Raw genomic sequence first — 21,075 nt, 5'->3', positions numbered from 1 at the left:
CTCATAAAAACGCTGTAATTTATCGGCAACTCTGAGACTTTTAAATGAATGTGTAATTAGCAAAGTACATCGTTTACCAGTGTGCTCTGTGTGGTTACGGTGGTAGGGTTCTCTCTCTCTTTAAATAAAAGTAGGAAGGAGTAAAAGTGAGACTTGAACAGAGAAAGAGACCTTTGAACTTGAAATATGGACACTGAACAACCCCACTCTCACACAGACCTGGGTTGAAATGCACTGAACAAAAATATAAAGCAACATGTAAAGTGTTGGTCACATGTTTCATGAGCTGAAATAAAAGATCACAGAAATGTTCCATATGCACGAAAACCTTATTTCTCTCAATTTTGGTGCACAAATTTGTTTACATCCCAGTTAGTCAGCATTTCTCCTTTGCCAAGATAATCCATCCACCTGACAGGTGCGGCATATCAAGAAGCTGATTAAACAGCATGATCATTACACAGGTGCACCTTGTGTTTGGAACAATAAAGGCCTCTCTAAAATGTGCAATTTTGTCACACAACGCAATGTCACAGATGTCTCAAGTTTTGAGGGAGCGTGCAATTGGCATGCTGACTGCAGGAATGTCCAACAGAGCTGTTGCCAGAGCATGTAATGTTCATTTCTCTACCATAAGTCACCTCCAACATCGTTTTAGAGAATTTGACAGTACGTCCAACCGGCATCACAACCGCAGACCACGTGTATTGGGTCGTGTGGGCGAGCTGTTTGCTGATGTCAACGTTGTGAACAGAGTGTCCCATGGTGGCAGTGGGGTTATGGTATGGGCAGGCATAAGCTACGGACAACAAACACAATTGCATTTTATCAATGGCAATTTGAATGCACAGAGATACCGTGACAAGATCCTGAGGCCCATTGCCGTGCCATTCATCCGCCGCCATCACCTCATGTTCCAGCATGATAATGCATGGCCCCATGTCGCAAGGATCTCTACACAATTCCTGAAAGCTGAAAATGTCCCAGTTCTTCCATGGCCTGCATACTCACAAGTCATGTCACCCATTGAGCATGTTTGAGATGCTCTGGATCGAAGTGTACGACAGCGTGTTCCTGTTCCCACCAATATCCAGCAACTTCGCAGAGCCATTGAAGAGGAGTGGGACAACATTCCACAGGCCACAATCAACAGCCTGATTATCTCTATGAGAAGGAGATGTGTCACGCTGCATGAGGCAAATGGTGGTCACACCAGATACTGATGCCCTTACCTTTTTTTTAAGGTATCTGTGACCAATCGATGCATATCTGTATTCCCAGTCATGTGAAATCCATAGATAAGGGCCTAATTTATTTATTTCAATTGACTGATTTTCTTATATGAACTGTAACTCAGTAAAATCTTTGAAATTGTTGTATATTGTGTTTATTCTCTCAAAGACTTAAGCTGTGCTTGATTGAGCTTGTGTAGCGCAATGGACTAGTCCCAAAAGTGCAAACCCTGCCCCGGCTGTTACTCCAGACAGGCCTGCTCCCACAAGCAATCCCAGCCACGTACAGTTGAACATGGTCTTGACTCTTACAGTAGTGTAGAGCAACGGGTTAGCAATAACAGCAGGGAGAGGTAGCAATACCAGCAGCAATTACTTAATTGTGATAACACTATTGTGATGTGTTGAAGTCAAACCTTTACAAATACTTACAGAAAGACACAGTACCAAAGAATACAGTAATTTACTGCAGGGAAATCCAACCTATGTGGAGAGGTCTGAATGAATGCATCATCACAGGGTTGAGGTGTGTTTTTATACGGCCAGTGAATGATGCTTCGCCCACCCAAAACATATATAGTGCCTATAGAAAGTCTACACCCCCTTGAACCTTTTCAACATTTTGTTGCGTTACAAAGTGGGATTGAAATAGATCTTGTTGTAACTTTTTGACATTGATCTACACAAAATACTCCATAATGTCAGTTAATTTAAAAAAAACCCGAATTAATAATAATTGAATAACTACAATTTAGTTGTTGCATAAGTATTCACCCCCTTTGTTTAGGCAAGCCTAAATTAGTTCAGAAGTAACATTTGGCTTAAGAAATCACGTAATAAGTTATATGGACTCACTCTGTGTGAAATAATAGGGGTTGACATTATTTTTTAAAATGATTATCCCTTCCTCTGTCCCCATACATACAACATCTGTAAGGACACTCAGTCAAGTATTGAATTTCAAGCGCAGATTCAACTACAAAGACCAGGGAGCTTTTCGAAAGCCTCATAAAGAAGGGCAGTGATTCGTAGATGGGTAACAATAACAAATCTGACATTGAATATACAGTGCATTTGGAAAGTATTCAGACCCCTTAACTTTTTCCACATTTTGTTACGTTACAGCCTTATTCTAAAATGGATTACATCGTTTTCAATCTACACAAAATACCTCATAATGAGACAGCAAAAACGGGTTTTTAGAATTTTTTGAAAATGTCTTAAAAATAAAAAATTGAAATGTCACATTTACATAAGTATTCAGACCCTTTACTCAGTACTTTGTTGAAGCACCTTTGGAAGCGATTACAGCCTCGACTCGTCTTCGGTATGACGCTACAAGCTTGGCACACCTGTATTTTGGGAGTTTCTCCCATTCTTCTCTGCAGATCCTCCCAAGCTCTGTCAGGTTGGATGGGGAGCATCGCTGCACAGCTATTTTCAGGTCTCTCCAGAGATGTTCGATCCGGCTCTGACTGGGCCACTCAAGGACATTCAGAGACTTGTCCAGAAGCCACTCCTGCGTTGTCTTGGCTGTGTGCTTAGGGTCGTTGTCCTATTGGAAGGTGAACCTTCACCCCAGTCTGAGGTCCTGAGTGCTCTGAAGCAGGTTTTCATCAAGGATCTCTCTGTACTGTGCTCCATTAATCTTTCCCTCGATCCTGACTAGTCTCCCAGTCCCTGCCGCTGAAAAACATCCCCACAGCATGATGCTGCCACCACTGTGCATCACCGTAGGGATGGTGCCAGGTTTCCTCCAGATATGACGCTTGGCATTTAGGCCAAAGCGTTCAATCTTGGTTTCATCAGACCACAGAATCTGGTTTCTCATGGGCTGAGAGTCCTTTAGGTGCCTTTTGGCAAACTCCAAGCGGGCTGTCATGTGCCTTTTACTGAGGAGTGGCTTCCGTCTGGCCACTCTACCATAAAGGCCTGATTGGTGGAGTGCTGCAGAGATGGTTGTCCTTCTGGAAGGTTGTCCCATCTCCACAGAGGAACTCTGGAGCTCTGTCAGAGTGACCATCGGGTTCTTGGTCACCTCCCTGACCAAGGCCCTTCTCCCCCCGATTCCTCAGTTTGTCCGGGCGGCCAGCTCTAGGAAGAATCTTGGTGGTTCCAAACTTCTTCCATTTAAGAATGATGGAGGCCACTGTGTTCTTGGGGACCTTCAATGATGCGGAAATGTTTTGGTACCCTTCCCCAGATCTGTGCCTCGACACAATCCTGTCTCGGAGCTCTACAGACAATTCCTTTGACCTCATGGCTTGGTTTTTGCTCTGACATTATATAGACAGGTGTGTGCCTTTCCAAAACATGTCCAACCAATTGAATTTACCACAGGTGGACTCCAATCAAGTTGTAGAAACATCTCAAGGAGGATAAATGGAAACAGGATGCACCTGAGCTCAATTTTGAGTCTCATAGCAAAGGGTCTGAATATTTATCTAAATAAGGTATTTCTGTTTTTGTTTTTTTTGCAAAGAATTATTAAAACCTGTTTTCGCTTTGTCTTTATGGGGTATTTTGTGTAGATTGATGAGGGAAAAAAATAATGTAATCCATTTTAGAATAAGGCTGTAAAGTAGCAAAACGTGGAAAAAGGGAAGGGGTCTGAATACTTTCCGAATGCACTCTATCTTTAAGAATGGTCTAGTTAATAATTATGCTATGGATGATGTATTAATCTGATCCAAGATGGCGTAGCAGTGCGGTCGTGGTTTCTGTAGTGTCCTGATGTAAATAGCCTGTTTTTTAGTTTTTTTGTCTTTTTCGTATATATTTCTCAATCTCACTTTCCATCCTTTAACTAAATATACTTTCCTGCAACCCGCCTCACCCAATGTGGAACGGATTCTATTATTTAATTATACCTTCTTATCTAGAACATCCGGCTGAAGCTAGCCAGCTAGCCAGCTAACTAGCTACTTGCTATTAGCCACCGTTAGCTGTCTTCACCATTGTCCATGGCCTGCGCTACCTACCAGCCAGCTCTAGCCTGGACAGTTATCGGCCAGTCTGCACATCGCGCTATCGAGCCATAGCACATCGGATTTTCTTCCGAATCACTGAATCACTGGACCTTAACACCGGATCATCGGAACTAGCTAGCTGCAACCGAATGGCTGTTGTTGTTGTTGGCTAATCACTGCTGTCCAGAAGCAAGCCCCAGTTAGCCTTGAGCTAGCCTCGAGCCAGGCCCATCTCCCGGCTATCTAACTCTCTGTCAACCGGACGGGACCTCCTAGTGTTGACACGGAGCCCCGCCGATCCATCACGACTGGTCTGCCAACGTAATCGTCTGATGTGGTGTCAACAGGCTTCCCGTTGCCCCGGCCCACTAGCACACGCAATCAACAGCCGTGCCTCCTGCTTGCCTGTGCTGTAGCAGCCACTGAACTGCTCCCGGACTCACCTATTGCTGTTCACTGGACCTTATGATCACTCAGCTACACAGCTGATGCCTGCTGGACTGTTCCTTTATATGGTACCCCATCCTGTTTATCTGTTTAGCCTCAGCTCAAACTTTCGTCGCCATTACCAGCTGTTGTCTTAGCTCTCTCGAATAACACCTGTGATTGCTTTATGCCTCTCTCTCATGTCGATATGCCTTGCCTATTGCTGTTTCGGTTAGTTCTTACTGTACTTTTTCACTGTAGAGCCCCCAGTCCCGCTCAACCTGCCTCAGATGGCTCCTTTGTTCCACCCCCCACACACGCGGAGACCGGCTCAATCGGTGCCTCCAGTGATGCTATCTATTTCATTGTTACCCAACGCTTAGGTTTACCTCTACTGTACTCATATCCTTCCATATCCTTGTCTGTACATAATGCCCTGAATCTATTCTACAACGCACGGAAATCTGCCCCTTTTATTTTCTGTACCCAATGCACTAGAAGACCAGTTCGTAAAGCCTTTAGCCGTATCCTTATTCTATTCCTCCTCTGTTCCTCTGGTTACGTAGAGGTTAACCCAGGCCCTGTAGACGTCAGTATCACTCCTACTCCCCAGGCGCTATCATTTGTTAACTTCTGTAACTGCAAAAGCCTTGGTTTCTTGCATGTTAACATCAGAAGTCTCCTCCCTAAGTTTGAGTTATTAGGTGCGTTAGCACACTCCGCCAACCCTGATGTTCCCAACAACATTTTCCATCTAAATAGAACTGCCAAAGGGGGCGGAGTTGCAATCAACTGTAGAGATAGCCTGCAGAGCTCTATCATACTATCCAGGTCTGTGCCCAAACAGTTTGAGCTTCTACTTCTAAAAATCCACCTTTCCAGAAATAAGTCTCTCACTGTTGCCGCTTGCTGCAGACCCCCCTCCGCCCCCAGCTGTGCCCTGGACACCATATGTGAATTGATCGCCCCCCATCTATCCTTAGAGTTCGTATTGCTTTGTGACCTAAACTGGGATATGCTTAACACCCTGGCCATCCTACAATCTAAACTAGATGCCCTCAATCTTACACAAATTATCAAGGAACCTACCAGGTACAACCCTAAATCCGTTAACATGGGCACCCTCATAGATATCATCCTGACTAATTTACCCTCTAAATACACCTCCGCTGTCTTCAACCAGGATATCAGCAATCACTGCCTCATTGCCTGCATCCGTAATGGGTCCGCGGTCAAACGACCACCCCTCATCACTGTCAAACGCTCCCTAAAACACTTCAGCGAGCAGGCCTTTCTAATTGACCTGGCCCGAGTATCCTGGATGGATATTGAGAACTAAGAACAGATATAGCCCCTGGTTCACCCAAGACTTGACTGCCCTTGACCAGCACAAAAACATCCTGTGGCGTACTGCATTAGCATCGAACAGCCCCCACGATATTAAACTTTTTAGGGAAGTCAGGAACCAATATACACAATCAGTTAGGAAAGCGAAGGATAGCTTTTTCAAACAGAAATTTGCATCCTGTAGCACTAACTCCAAAAGGTTTTGGGACACTGTAAAGTGAAGAATAAGAGCACCTCCTCCCAGCTGCCCACTGCACTGAGGCTAGGAAACACTGTCACTACCAATAAATCTACGATAATCAAAAATTTCAACAAGCATTTTGCTATGGCTGGCCATGCTTTCCACCTGGCTAACCCTACCCCGGCCACCAGCTCTGCACCCTCCGCTGCAACTTGCCCACGCGACCTGGCCAAGGCTTTCGACTCCGTCAATCACCGCATTCTTATTGGCAGACTAAATAGCCTTGGTTTCTCAAATGACTGCCTCACCTGGTTCATCAACTACTTCTCAGATAGAGTTCAATGTTACAAATCGGAGGGCCTGTTGTCTGGACCTCTGGCAGTCTCTATGGGGGTGCCACAGTGTTCAATTCTCGGGCCGACTCTATTCTCTGTGTATATCAATGATGTTGCTCTTGACTGGTGACTCTCAGATCCACCTCTACGCAGACGACACCATTTTGTATACATCTAGCCCTTCATTGGACACTGTGTTAACAAACCTCCAAACGAGCTTCAATGCCATACAGCACTTCTTCCGTAGCCTCCAACTGCTCTTAAACGCTAGTTGCATGCTAAATGTATGCTCTTCAATCGAACGCTGCTTGCACCCGCCCGCCCGACTAGAATCACTACTCTCGGCGGGTCTGACTTAGAATATGTGGACAACTACAAATACCTAGGTGTCTGGTTAGACCGTAAACTCTCCTTCCAGACTCACATTAAGCATCTCCAATCCAAAGTTAAATCTAGAATCGGCTTCCTATTTCTCAACAAAGCCTCCTTCACTCATGCTGCCAAACATGCCCTCGTAAAACTGACTATCCTACCGATCCTTCGGCGATGTCATTTACAAAATAGCCTCCAACACTCTACTCAGCAAATTGGATGTAGTCTATCACAGTGCCATCCGTTTGTGACCTGTACGCTCTCGTTGGCTGGCCCTCACTACATATTCGTTGCCAAACCCACTGGCTCCAGGTCATCTATAAATCACTGCAAGGCAAATCCCTGCCTTATCTTAGCTCATTGGTCACCATAGCAACACCCACCCGTAGAATGCTCTCCAGCAGGTATATCTCACTGGTCATCCCCAAAGCCAACACCTCCTTTGGCCGCCATTCCTTCCAGTTCTCTGCTGCCAATGACTGGAATGTACTGCAAAAATCTCTGAAGCTGGAGACTCTTATCTCCCTCACTAACTTTAAGCATCAGAGCAGCTTACCGATCACTGCACCTGTACACAGCCCATCTGTAATTAGCCCACCCAACTACCTCATCCCCATATTGTTATTTATTTTGCTAATTTGCACCCCAGTATCTCTATTTGCACATCATCTTCTGCACATCTATCATTCCAGTGTTAATACTAAATTGTAATTATTTTGCACTATGGCCTATTTATTGCCTTACCTTCGTAACTTACTACATTTGCACACACTGTATATACATTTTCTGTTGTGTTATTGACTGTACATTTTGTTTATCCCATATGTAACTCTGTGTTGTTGTTTTTATCGCACTGCTTTGCTTTATCTTGGCCAGGTCGCAGTTGTAAATTAGAACTTGTTCTCAACTGGCTTATTTGGTTAAATAAAGGTGAAATAAATACATAAATAAAAAATGAAACCACCCAGACACATCAAAGATGCAGTCATCCTTCTGAACTGAGCTGCAGGACAGGAAGGAAACTGCTTAGGGATGTCACCATGAGACCATTGGGGATTTTAAAACAGCTATAGAGTTCAGTGGCTGTGATGGGAGAAAACTGAGGATGGATCAACAACATAGTAGTGACTCCACAATAATGACCTAAATGACACATAGAAAAGAAGAATGAAAATGAACACTTATCTAATCAAGGTATATTAGTGTTTTATTCTTCATTAATAAAAAAAATGAGAATTTTTCTTCCACTTTGACATTACTTTGAATATGTTGTGTAGATCGTTGATTAAAAAAAAAGGCAATTAAATCAATTTTAATCCCACTTTGTAACACAGTAAAATGTGACTTTCTATAGTATGTTCTAACTGGAAGCCATCTAGTCTTCTGAACACTGATTACATTACCGTTACAAAGCCCCACTGACGTGTTAGTTGTATTGTTCCCTCTCTGCAGAGCCGGATCCGTCGGATGTGGAACGACACAGTCAGGAAACAGTCGGAGTCGTCTTTCATAACCGGCGACATCAACAGCTCAGCGTCGTTGAACCGAGGTAATAATAATTAGTCAGTTAACACAACGCATGCTTGAACGCCCTGCAACCCACCAGCCTCACATTTAGGTTTCCAGCATTGTGTGATGTCAAGGAAGAAGGGAGAAATTGCATATGCAGGCTTTTGTTCCGCCGCAGCACAAAGACAATGGTTTCTTTGGTCTGGATTAACGAATAATGGTCTTCTGTCTGGATCGTGATTGTTTGAATCAGGTGTGTTAGTGCTGGGCTGGGACAAAATCATGCACACCCTGGAGCTTTCCAGGACCGGAGTTCGAGGTTCTTGCCCTATGCTCATCCAGTGTCCTGACAGTGAAATATGCTATCCATCAAGTCAGCATAGTGTGGGTGTTTTTCACACTTGATCGTGCCATGGTCGCTTGACAAGAGATAGTCCACTTTGTGTTTTGTGCACAGAACAAAAGTATATGTCTCCCACCCACCTGCTCATATATACAGTACCAGTCAAAGGTTTGGACACACTACTCATTCAAGGGTTTTTCTTTATTTTTATAATTTTCTACATTGTAGAATAATAGTGAAGACATCAAAACTATGAAATAACACATGGAATCACGTAGTAACCAAAATAGTGTTCAACAAATCAAAATATTTTTTATATTTGAGATTCTTCAAATAGCCACCCTTTGCCTTGGTGACAGCTTTGCACACTCTTGGCATTCTCTCAACCGGCTTCACCTGGATTGCTTTTCCAACAGTCTTGAAGGAGTTCCCACATATGCTGAGCACTTGTTGGCTGCTTTTCCTTCACTCTGCGGTCCGACTCATCCCAAACCATCTAAACCATCTGGGTTGAGGTCGGGAGATTGTGGAGGACAGGTCATCTGATGCAGCACCCCATCACTCTCCTTTTTGGTAAAATAGCCCTTACACAGCCTGGAGGTGTGTTGGGTCATTGTCCTGTTGAAAAACAAATGATTGTCCCACTAAGCTCAAACCTGATGGGATGGCGTATCACTGCAGAATGCTGTGGTAGCCATGCTGGTTAAGTGTGCCTTGAATTCTAAATGAATCACAGACAGTGTCACCAGCAAAGCACCCCCACACCATAACACCACCTCCTCCATGCTTTACGTTGGGAAATACATATGCGGAGATCATCCGTTCACCCACACGCGTCTCACAAAGCCACAGCGGTTAGAGCCAAAAATCTCACATTTGGAGACCAGACCAAAGGACACATTTCCACCGGTCTAATGTCCATTGCTTGTGTTTCTTGGCCCAACCAAGTCTCTTCTTCTTATTGGTGTCCTTTAGTAGTGGTTTCTTTGCAGCAATTAGACCATGATGGCCTGAGTAACACAGTCTCCTCTGAACAGTTGATGTTGATGTGTCTGTTACTTGAACTCTGTGAAGCATTTATTTGGGCTGCAATTTCTGAGGCTGGTAACTCTAATGAACTTATCCTCTGCAGCAGAGGTAGCTCTGGGTCTTCCATTCCTGTGGCGGTCCTCATGAGAGCCAGTTTCATCATAGCGCTTGATGGTTTTTGCGACTGTACTTGAAGAAACTTTCAAAGTTCTTGAAATGTTCCGTATTGACTGACCTTCATGTCTTAAAGTAATGATGGACTGTCGTTTCTCTTTGCTTATTTGAGCTGTTCTTGCCATAATATGGACTTGGTCTATTACCAAATAGGGCTATCTTCTGTATACCCCCCTACCTCGCCACAACACAACTGATTGGCTCAAAGACATTATGAAGGAAATAAATTCCACAAATTAACTTTTAAGAAGGCACACCTGTTAATTTAAATGCATTCCAGGTGATGCTGGTTGAGAGAATGCCAAGAGTGTGCAAAGCTGTCATCAAGGCACAGGTTGGCTATTTGAAGAATTTCAAATATAAAATATATTTTGATTTGTTTAACACCTTTTTGGTTACTACATGATTCCATATGTGTTATTTCATAGTTTTGATGTCTAAACTATTATTCTACAATGTAAAATAAAATAAACAATAAAAAAAAACCTTGAATGAGTATGTGTGTCCAAACTTTTGACTGGTAGTTTATATATGTATATAAGGGGTCCTGTTGTTTTCTAAAATAATTATTAATCCCTTACTTTATTAAAATAGTAACTGGGTCGATCCACAAGTTTTATTTCACAACATTTTTACATTCTGTCATAAAGACATGTTCAACTTAATAAAATACCCCATCTCAAGAGGTTAAATAAAAAGGGACTATAGTAAGTGCCTATTAAGTGCCAAATAAAGTAACAGGATTTACTGTAACAACAGGATTGACCATAACAACAGTGTTGACGATTTCATTTTAAATCAGCCATAAATCCCCTTGTGACAGGGGCAATGGACGCTGCTTGTGTGCAACAGGGAGGGACAATTGTATGCTAGCGTCACCCCAAAAATTTAATTGTTGAAACATTTCTAGCCTGTCTATCTAACGTGTAATGCTCGACCCGCTCAGTTTTCCACCACGAAACACCAGAAAATGTCAGAAAATAGTAAAACCAGCTCACCTGCTTTTACACTATGATGTGACTATTAGATGTTTGTTTTTTAAAGGAATAGTCTCACCATATTAAAACAAAAGTTCAGTTCACGTAACAGGGTTGGCCTTCAAATGAGGGACATGGTTTTTTTAACCTTAAAATGAATCACTAATAACATGAAATAGATAATACTATTCAGAAATGACTGTCAAAGCAACAAAATATCTAGGGCATTACAATGATGGTGACAACTTGGAGACATTTTGGGGTTAAGTGTGTTAAAATCTTTCTAGAAGTCACAGAGGATGCTGAATATTGCCACTTTAGTAGGTTTTTATTCATTACAAAAAATCTAATTTATAGAATTGTCCATGTGGTCTATATTAAAGGGCACTTCCTTTAATATAACAGGCTTTTAAAATCCAATATTTGTGCACAATTTCTAATTAAAATATCAAAGGGACGCAAAAGGTACTCAACTCCGTCCTAAACTCCATCCTAAATGACATTTACTTTTTTTAATAACTAATCTTTTAAATATGCAGTTAAATTTTAAAAAATGTATTAAAGTAAGATACAAAACTTTTAATTAATTTGAAAAGGATGAATTTTGCACCTGATAGAACCAAAGTTTAAAAAAGCATAAAAGCATAATTTTATTTGCCTAACCAAAAAACAGTTAGACAAGAGCATGTTTGTTAATGTTCTACACATCTTCATGACAGCTGTCAACCAAACTAGTGTGAAACCAGGAAAGTAATAGTAATTGCTTTATTTTACATAATTGTCACCTAAAAATATATAAAATATGTAACCATCAACAAAGGCTTATCTCCCAATTTCATTATATGATGAAAATGATCTTCTTTAACTATTAAATAAATACACCATAGCATATTGGACGGCGGTCCAAATAAATACGTGTCAAGTGCTGACTCTGAGGTCTCAGTGTGAGAGGCATCTATCATAGGTTCCTAGATCCTATCTGCACTAGATGATGATGCCAACACTCTGACATTTCTCAGGGACGACTCCTCTCCAGTCATGGGGTCCCTTGGAGGGGTTGAGTCCCTGTCTCTACCTCACTCTCTAAATCTGCTCGTCGCTCCCTCTCCCTCAGACACTAATGCCTAGTTATGATGACGGATTGATGTTAGACGGCGAGAGGAAGTGTGGAGATCTCAATTAGGCACTCCGCGACGAGCGCCATCCCAAGACTTTGGCTTTTAGTGGAGGGAGGGAGGGAGGGTGGGAGGGAGGGGGGGGGGGGGGGGGGGGGGAGAAAGAAAGAAAGAAAGAAAGAAAGGGGTGGAGCTCGGTGGGGTGGGCAGGCCCAGAAGATACTGCCATAGATCTATCACGAAGACCAGGAAGAGAGGAGTAAATTAATTAACACGTTTTCAGCTCAAGGCGTTGAAACGCGTCGGGTCTGATGTATGAAGCGTTGGAATAAACACTAAGTCTGCCCAGATGCATTTTCCGTCTGGCACAGGATAACACATCATGTTCTGAAGCGTCAAAAGCATCACAAACAGATGGGAATAGAAACCCACCTCCCCCTTGCTCTTCTCTGCAATGTTTTTATGGAATTATGTGTATGAGCATACATCTCTCCCTGGGAGTCCTTTTTGAATGGGTATTCAGTACCCCACCTCATAGTCTCTGCATAACTGCAGCTGACTCCATACTTCTCTCCTCTCGAGAGGGAAGCGTGCAATCATCTTGATAGCCTCACATGTTTAATTTATCCCCGCATTCACGATTATTGCTACACAATCGGTACGGTTTGGAAATGATCCAATTTATCAAACACAGACACAAGTGGGCGAGCAGCCGGGGGTGGGGAGGAGCTGTTTATCATATCAAAAGAGGCTGGTATTTTTGGAAGGCTTCGTAATTAGAGAACCAACAGCAACAAGAAAGGAGCACATAGTCATTATATCAAACAGAAGCAATAACTTAATGGATACATACATCCATGTTAATTGACACATCAAACAGCATATGTAAATTACGTCTAAAAAATTAGTTCGGTTGAGTAAATCGTGATTTTGCTCCGATGCATCAACATGATAGGTCAGTGGTCACCAACCTTTTCTGTGCTGAGACCACTTTCTGTGTCAAATGCAGGCCGAGATCTACCGCTCAGAATGAAAAGAAAAACATGACTTAATATACGTAAGACTATGCAAAATGAACCTGTGAAATTGTGAAAATGATGATAATGCCCTTTTAGTGTAAGAACTGTTTGAAAAGACCATCTGAAATTTCAGCCTGATTTGGTGGATGGAGTTTTAGCCTGCCTGGTGACATCACCAGGCGGTAAGTTAGTTAATAGACCAATAAGAAAGACAGTTCCAAACCTCTCTGCCAATAACAGCTAGTTCTTAGTTTTCCCCTCCCTACTCAGACCACTCCCAGACAGTCCTAGCAAAATTCTTGCTTGAGAAATTGCACTTTGCTAAGAACCTTTTTTTCTTTTTTTTTTTTCTTTTTTTTTGTAAACAATCCAAGTAAAGTACTTAATTATTACACAAAAATTATTTGATGTTGAGATAAAAATGGCTGCATTGGACCTATAAAAACAGTTCTGTAGCATTGAGGTTTGTGCAGTAGGCTATAGGCTCATACATTATCACAATACATTACTCATGCGTATTGGCAATTCTTGAATTGACCTGCTAATGATGTTCTTCTCAGACCATTTTAAAATTATATTTCAAAACACAAGGTATATGATCACACTAGTAATATATCATTTGTTGTATTACTTGTGAGAGAGAAAGAGCGTGTGAGTGAGAGAGCGCAGCAGAGAGGCTGCCTCTCACCGTCCCTCAGTTCTTCCTCCCTCCGCTGACTGACTAAAAAGGGGTCACCATAATCCAGCTGATGGCGAAATTCGAAACCAGAGAACGTGAACTAGGCCTACTATTCTATATTAGAAAGACACAAGCCGCTAATAAAAATGCAAGTCTATCGATACACTTTGTAGTGTGAGTGGATAGGGAGCGGACATTTTATGTCTTATAAAAGTGTTGAATAAAGTGTTGACAGTGCTGAATAAAATCTTAAACATGAACTCACTCATAAAAACAGCAGCTCTTTGCTGTATTCGTTGACAGTCTCTCTAGTCATGGTTTTTAAAGTTTTGAAATCTCACTCAGTACAGTTGACTATCAACTTCGCTGTGGGCTCGTGGAAGATGCGGAGTGCAGACAAAGTGATCTGAGCTATCTAGTTGGTCTATAGGTGCACTTGATTTGATCTCCGGGCCCCACCGGGTAGGCGGCGTTTGTACCTTTAGACGCACGAAATGGTTCAAAATGGGAACACTTTGACTACCTGGCGCACAGGGCAGCTGAATCAAGTACACCTACCACAAACAGCGCGAAACGAATATAAAAATCGGAACGCAAGGCTTTATCGTTGGGCTTTTTACAGGAATGTTTGGCGATCAACTAGGAAAGCCTTGGAGATCGACCATTCGATCGCTATCGACCCGTTGGTGACCACTGTGATAGATAGTGTTGGAGTTGAAGATACTGCATTCATAGAAAGATTGCCTGTTGAAACTATATTAGTGAAGTTATTCAACTGGATAACTGATATTTAAAGGTTCTCTTTCAGGAAATTATAATGTCGGCCTTTTTGTTCCCTGTACGGTCAAAGGAGTAGAAAACCCAGCAGGAACCTGATGTAGGTTATAGTTCTAGGCATTAATAAATGTGGTAAGACAATAGCACAGATATATCGCCTCTGTATCATTCCCATCATGCCCTTGCTGGCCAATTAGCATACAACACATAACACATACTGTAACTGTTAGCCCATTCCCAACATGTCATCATTAGCACAGTGCTTGATACACTTAGTACAGGATGCATAACAGAGCTGTACTCAATCCTCAACGTTAGCTATCATAATTAGTCATACATCATCCAACTCCTGCCATTTCCTTAAGTCCTATACCTCTCCATTCAGAATTGGTTGCGGTTCGTTTTCAGACGTATAATTGAGACTTTCCTTGACACTGTTTGTCAAAGACGAGAGTCATATGTCGTTAGAGAAGTGGTTTATCTCCATCGCTTTCTTTCTTTCCCTCTCTCTCTCTCTCTTCCTCGCTCTGACAGATTCAGAGCACTGCGAGAGAACAGTGTAGGCTACTGCGTCGGCAGAACTAATTGGCGTGCATTTCCGCCTCAGATGAAAGATGTTTTCCGAAGATATTTACGCACTCTGGCATTGGTACACTGCACAGTTGAATCGGGAATGTCACAGAGCACATGTTAGGATCTCGATATATGCTCTGAATCTGAAGAGAGAAAACTCTTAGGTGTTGCGGTGTTGCGAACATAACATATAAACAGGAGCTTATTGCAAATATGTTCGCAACTGGATACCGTAACTCAAAATATTTCAATATTTCACAAAATGAAGCAATTTTCCCCCCAAAAGTCAGTCAGTTTTTCCTCACTAACGGCTGTGCAGAATCCAACCCACATCCAAACTACAGTACCTCCTGCTCCTTCATATAAATCGTTGTATTGTCTAGCGACAGTTAGTCACATTGCTCAAAGTCAAAGGTTTATTCAGAACTAATCTGGGAGCAGATTAGTCACACAGACCAAGGCATCAGTCACTGCCACATAGTCCAGGGGTGACATTTGGACAAATAGAATCGGAGTCTCTGTGCTCACAAACCTCCGCTTATGTTCAAAGGCAGTAAAGCAGAAAGAGCCGGTATAGTGCGAAGGGACTACAATGAGCTCTGTAATGGGGACTACCATCCACGCAGATGTTTAATTTGAGGTTGTTTCTGCCAGGGAATTGTCTATGCGGGAAAGTTGAATGCAAAGAATTTCAATGGACAAAATGCATGTGAGATCTAGAACATTTACACAACGTAATACAGTAACCCTGAAATGTTACCAACCAAAAGCTTTCATAGCATATTCAAATCAAATTCGGGTAAAGCAGAAAAACCTGGTATACTTCGGTATTAACATGTCTTAATCTGTCAAGAGTGGTGATTTGATCATGTTCAGGTCCGTTATTGAAGTGTTATGTCTTTGCTTTGAATCTGTCTATGCTTAAACATACTGTACTGTTGCACACTCAGCTGATCATGTCTTGAATGTGAGCACACCAATGCTAACAATGCTAAATGGCCGTTTATCCCATTGAGAAAAAAACCCATTATTGACCTACCTCACTGCTGCCGTCTTGATAACCATGGTCATGTCAGTCTGTTTCAAGCTTTGCTACGTCTGTAGCGCAACTGTTTAACAACTCACTCTAATGAGCGTGTGAATGTTTATTGCTGTCATTGCCTCGGCTGCATCTGCCTGACTGACATGTCTCTCTCTCTTTTTCTTTCTCCCTCTATTTCCTATCTCTCTCTCCCTCCCTCTGTCTCTATCTGGCTGCTCCAGGGGCTATGGCTAACCATCTTATAACTAACGCTCTCCTCCGTCCCCATGGCACTAACAATCCTTATAACACATTACTCGGGGAATCGGCCGTCTATAACAACCCGTCAGTGGGCATGTACAACACGCAAGGTGTGCTAGCCTTCTTTTCATTCCATCATGAATGTCGCTAGACCTTACTTGTTTGCTACCCAAAAAATGCTTTATCCCGAAAAGACCTGCACCTTTTCATTTTCTTTTTTTCGCTGGAGGCTTATGGTGGGAGTGGGTGTATGGTGGCTTCCCATTTGGGAATCATTTTGTCACACTCCAAACCTATTCATGTGCCTGCATGCATAATTCACTGTGGGGAAATGGTGCGACAAACACTAAACAATTGGGAAGGGACATTGGTGCGCCAATTGGGAGCTGAATACACCACCAGTCACTTGTTAAGGTTTTGCTGCACTGTTGTCCTGTGTGTCTACAGTCTTATGTCTGTTGTTTTCTAAGTGTTGATGGTAGTTGGTTAAATGAACATCTTTCTGTTAGTCCTCCCAATCTATGATTCTAATATGAACAATACAAAGCTGAGCTACTGATGGACTAGCATAAACAACATAACTGTTATGCCTCTGGGCCCCTTTCCAATAAGACAACATGATGTTATAAAATGTTGGCAATGTTTATGACTGTATATATAATCCGACTGAACATTCCCAATGATGTAAATGGCCAGTATTGCATTGGACTTATGTGCCTTAAAATCTGCAAAGAAGTCTGTTTGCACAACCAACAAAAAACAACATCAATGCACTACGACAAAACAAGACATTCTTCTACCAAAGCTGCCCATTATATTAAAAGTTCATGTGTCAGGCAAAATGTGTCACATCTGAAAATGGGACTCAACTTTATTTAATCAGATCAATAACTCCAGCAGCCAATACCGTATCAATGAGTTTAACTGATCCAAAATAGTACTCAATAGTAATACATAATACTCACATAGTACTCACTGGATCAATATGACAATATCAATAAAGTGATGCATGTGAACCAATCCATTATCTAAAATCTTGCTAATATCTTACACATTCTACTAGTCTGTCATGACTTGTTGCATGTCAGTTGAATATAATGTTTTTTTCCCAAATGTTACCACAGGAAATGCATGTAGGTTGTGTAGGTGTGATTTTAACACCTGAGCTGTAAAGTTAAAGGGGAAGTGTAGGATTTTACAACTTGTTGTCAGGTGGTTGCTCATGGTTTGGTTTTATCTGAACAGACACTACAAACTTCAGCAAACTTCTATGCAAAATAAATCTATGCACGATAGAGGCATGTGCTCAAGTGTTTGTTGGCAATGGAGATCACTAACATGTTATAACAAGATTAATACATCATATATGTAAACTCACCCCCCCCCCCCCCCTTGAATATACTGTGATCCTAGTTTCTTAGAAAGGTTTACCAAGTATGCATGGTGACATGACGCACGGGATGTAATTTCTGGAAGCATCATCAACCCTGTGTGCACATCTCTTCTACCTGCCACTGTTATGCTTACTTGTGTTTTTTCTTTGTCTTTTCTTTTCCTCATGCTGTCCCTAAAAGTGCCCTACAGAGAGACAAGTATGGGAGTCAAACTAAACATTGCTTACCAAATGTAATTGACCTTAGCTTTACTTTCTTTTCACTCTATGCTGACGAAGGAGTATGAGAATACAGTCATCTTATTTGGAAGTAGAAATCCAATTTCAAAAACACAGGTCTTCCTTTGACAAATAGAAATGTGAGAGTCAATCTAAATTAATGTGTGAATACTATTGTTCACTGAACAATGTTCAATGCACTGTTCAAAATGTCAGACGTTCCTCCGAAATGATTAACCTCTTCTGGAGAATATCCGTCAAATATATTCAGATAGGAGATGCTTTGAAAGAACTTCATATGTTCTGCAAAATGACCAGCCCAAGGTGCATCCATTTGATATCATAAGATGTCATTGTCACTTATAGTTGACATAATTGTAATCCATAATGTAAGATTAAATTGGCCAAAGTAGCCGACATGCTCATGGTCCCAAGATATCGGATTCATCTGAGAAGTCGGCCAATCTTGGTACTTGGTAACCACCAGCATAGTTTTATGTTGTACATTCATATTTGAACTGCAAAAAAAAGTAGGGGAAGAGGCTTAACTTTAGACACATTTTAACTAGCCTGATGACCTTGTGTGAGGCTGAATGTTGACATCTCCGTGGACATTTTACAATTGGGAATCCATACTTTCTCTGCATGAGAGAACAGAAAGTCCTTTCCTAACGTATAACTGTCAAGTTTACCCTCATCGTCATACCCTCTATGGCAGCATTTCCCGAACTCGGTCCTGGGGACCCGAAGGGGTGCACGTTATGTTTTTTGCCCTATCACTACACAGCTGATTCAAATAATCAAAGCTTGGTGATGAGTTGATTATTTGAATCAGCTGTGTAGTGCTAGGACAAAAGCTAAAATGTGCACCCATTTGGGTCCCCAGGACCGAGTTTGGGAAACCCTGCTCTTTGGACTATATTTAACTTTATATGTTATTCTATGGCCAACTCAATTTAAAGATTAAGCTTTCTTAAAGGTAGACACAGCAGTATGACATCATCATGCTTACAGACATCAACAACATAATTTAAATCTGCCAAGACTGCTACGATTGGCTCTTCCCAATTTGCCCCATCCCCAATCCCCATTGCCCACATTGTGGCAGATTTAAATGCTGTTTTTATTGATGGCTGTAGACAGCATGTTCCCCCGCAGTATATAATTATGGCATATTGCTGAGTGAACCTTTAAATAGGGGCCAATATGACTGGGGTCCAGAGATGTAGGTTGTGTATCTCGCTCTTAAAATGAAATGCATGGCTGTGGTTTGTTGTCGTTGAGTGTATGTGCATAAAGCTTTACATGTTGTCGATTGTCACACATTTATAAGTGTTCTCATCTTTGGACAAAGTTATTCACAACTACAACACAAGCCAAACATAGAATTATGAAAGAAATGTAATTGCATTACAAGTACGATGTGAATATATCATTTTACTCTGAATTTGTGTTTTGTGTGTGTAAAAAGGTAAGTATATCTACAATTGACTGACTATGTTAAAGCATTTAGACAATCTTGCCATTTGTAGACATACCATATATACACAACACAAAATTCTAGTGAAAAGGTTAAACTAAATATCACAATCTGTGAGCCACTCTAAAGGTTGCACCTCACATTAAAAGAAAGCAGAGTTATTGGCGGGCCTAATGTGTGCGTGAACACGTCCAAGCGGATGACATTTAGCCATTCTAATGAGCGACAGCTATTTCCATCCCTCTCATATGAGCTTCTCTCCTCTATTCCTCTTTGTTCTCCAGAGGGAATCCTGAACAATGCCCGGGATACAAGTGTCATGGATACTCTACCACTGAATGGTAACCATGGCTACAGCATCGCCAGCGCCGAGTACATGAGCGACTGCGTCCAGATCATCGACCGGGGCTACAACCATAAGGAGACTACGCTGGAGAAGAAGATCCTGAAAGAGCTGACATCCAACTACATCCCCTCCTACCTGAACAACCACGACCGCTCGGCCGAGCAAAACCGCAACCTCATGAACAAGCTGGTGAACAACATGAGCAACGGAGGCAAGGATGTTGGCCTTGGGGGGATGGGGATGAACGTGACGTTGGACTTGGATGATCATTCTTCCTTCCCTCCGCACCTCCATGATGAAGGTCTGGGCCTGGAGTTGATTCGGGAAGAGTCCAACGCCCCCCTTCTGCCCCAGAGACCCCCTTTGCTGCCGCCCGTGGACAACCTCCACCACAACCACCTCCACAACCAGGGCCCGCCGCACCAGCCTCCGCTCCCCCACCACCACCACCCAGCCTTCTCCTCGGCCACCACCACCTCGTCCTCGTCCCGCCGGCGGATCCCGCAGGAGAACAGCGAGAGCTTCTTCCCCTTGCTCACCAACGAGCATACCCTGGATGTGGAGCCCACTTCCCCCAGCCGCCACCCCCACCACCTGCACCATAACAGGGACTCCCTCTACACCAGCATGCCCGTGCTGGCAGGCCTACCGGATACCATAGACAGCGGCACCACCACCACTACCGCCCCCCTCGCCGATAAAGATGCCGGAGAGGGCCACCTGGCAGCGGGCAAGAGCCCCGAGGCCAGCCAGGACGATGTCTACTACAAGAGCATGCCTAACCTGGGCTCACGTAACCAGCTGCACTCCTACTACCAACTAGGGAGGGGCAGCAGCGACGGGTTCATCGTGCCCCCCAACAAGGAGGATCTGTCCCCTGAAGAGGCCCCCCAGGAGCCCTCGCACCTCGTCACCAGCCTATAGGCCTACAACCCAACCCCCCTGACTCATCCGCCCTGATCCCTTCTCGCCGTGGTCCCCCTCCGCCCCCTACGCGTTCCCCCTTGTGCTGATCAATCGTCGGCAGTGGTAGCCTTTTTTTTTTTACTCTGTGTCCCGAAGACTATAATCGAAACTGATGCCAGTCCCAGTACTGACCGCAGACAGAAATTGAAACTGTTATGTTTTGTGGATAATATAACTAGTCTGGGTTGGATGTTGGAGAAATCAATTGATGTGCATTTCACTTTTTGTTGTTGTTGAGATGCCCGAACCCTGTGTGGATTTATGTTTTCCCCTTCGTGTGAGGGGAGATGAGCACTCGGAACAGCGGGATCTCGGGCTCTGAAATGCATTTT

General features: G+C 42.8%; 1 protein-coding gene across 1 annotated transcript in view; it reads left to right on the top strand.

Moving 5' to 3' along the window:
* LOC311132587 (adhesion G protein-coupled receptor L3-like) overlaps window positions 1-20,701 on the top strand; it is a gene marked incomplete at both ends in the record, with an annotated part of 141,346 nt that extends 120,645 nt beyond the window's left edge. The window contains 4 exons of the mRNA XM_084165842.1: window positions 8,315-8,411; window positions 16,321-16,449; window positions 17,914-17,931; window positions 19,716-20,701. Coding sequence (XP_084021968.1) covers window positions 8,315-8,411; window positions 16,321-16,449; window positions 17,914-17,931; window positions 19,716-20,701 — 1,230 coding nt within the window. The remainder of the gene's footprint in view (window positions 1-8,314; window positions 8,412-16,320; window positions 16,450-17,913; window positions 17,932-19,715) is intronic.
* Window positions 20,702-21,075: the final 374 nt, after the last annotated feature.

This window comes from Coregonus lavaretus (genome assembly GCF_964263955.1).
Source record: "Coregonus lavaretus genome assembly, chromosome: 7".
Taxonomy (NCBI): Eukaryota; Metazoa; Chordata; class Actinopteri; order Salmoniformes; family Salmonidae; genus Coregonus; species Coregonus lavaretus.
This window is presented reverse-complemented; position numbering and strand designations above follow the sequence as displayed.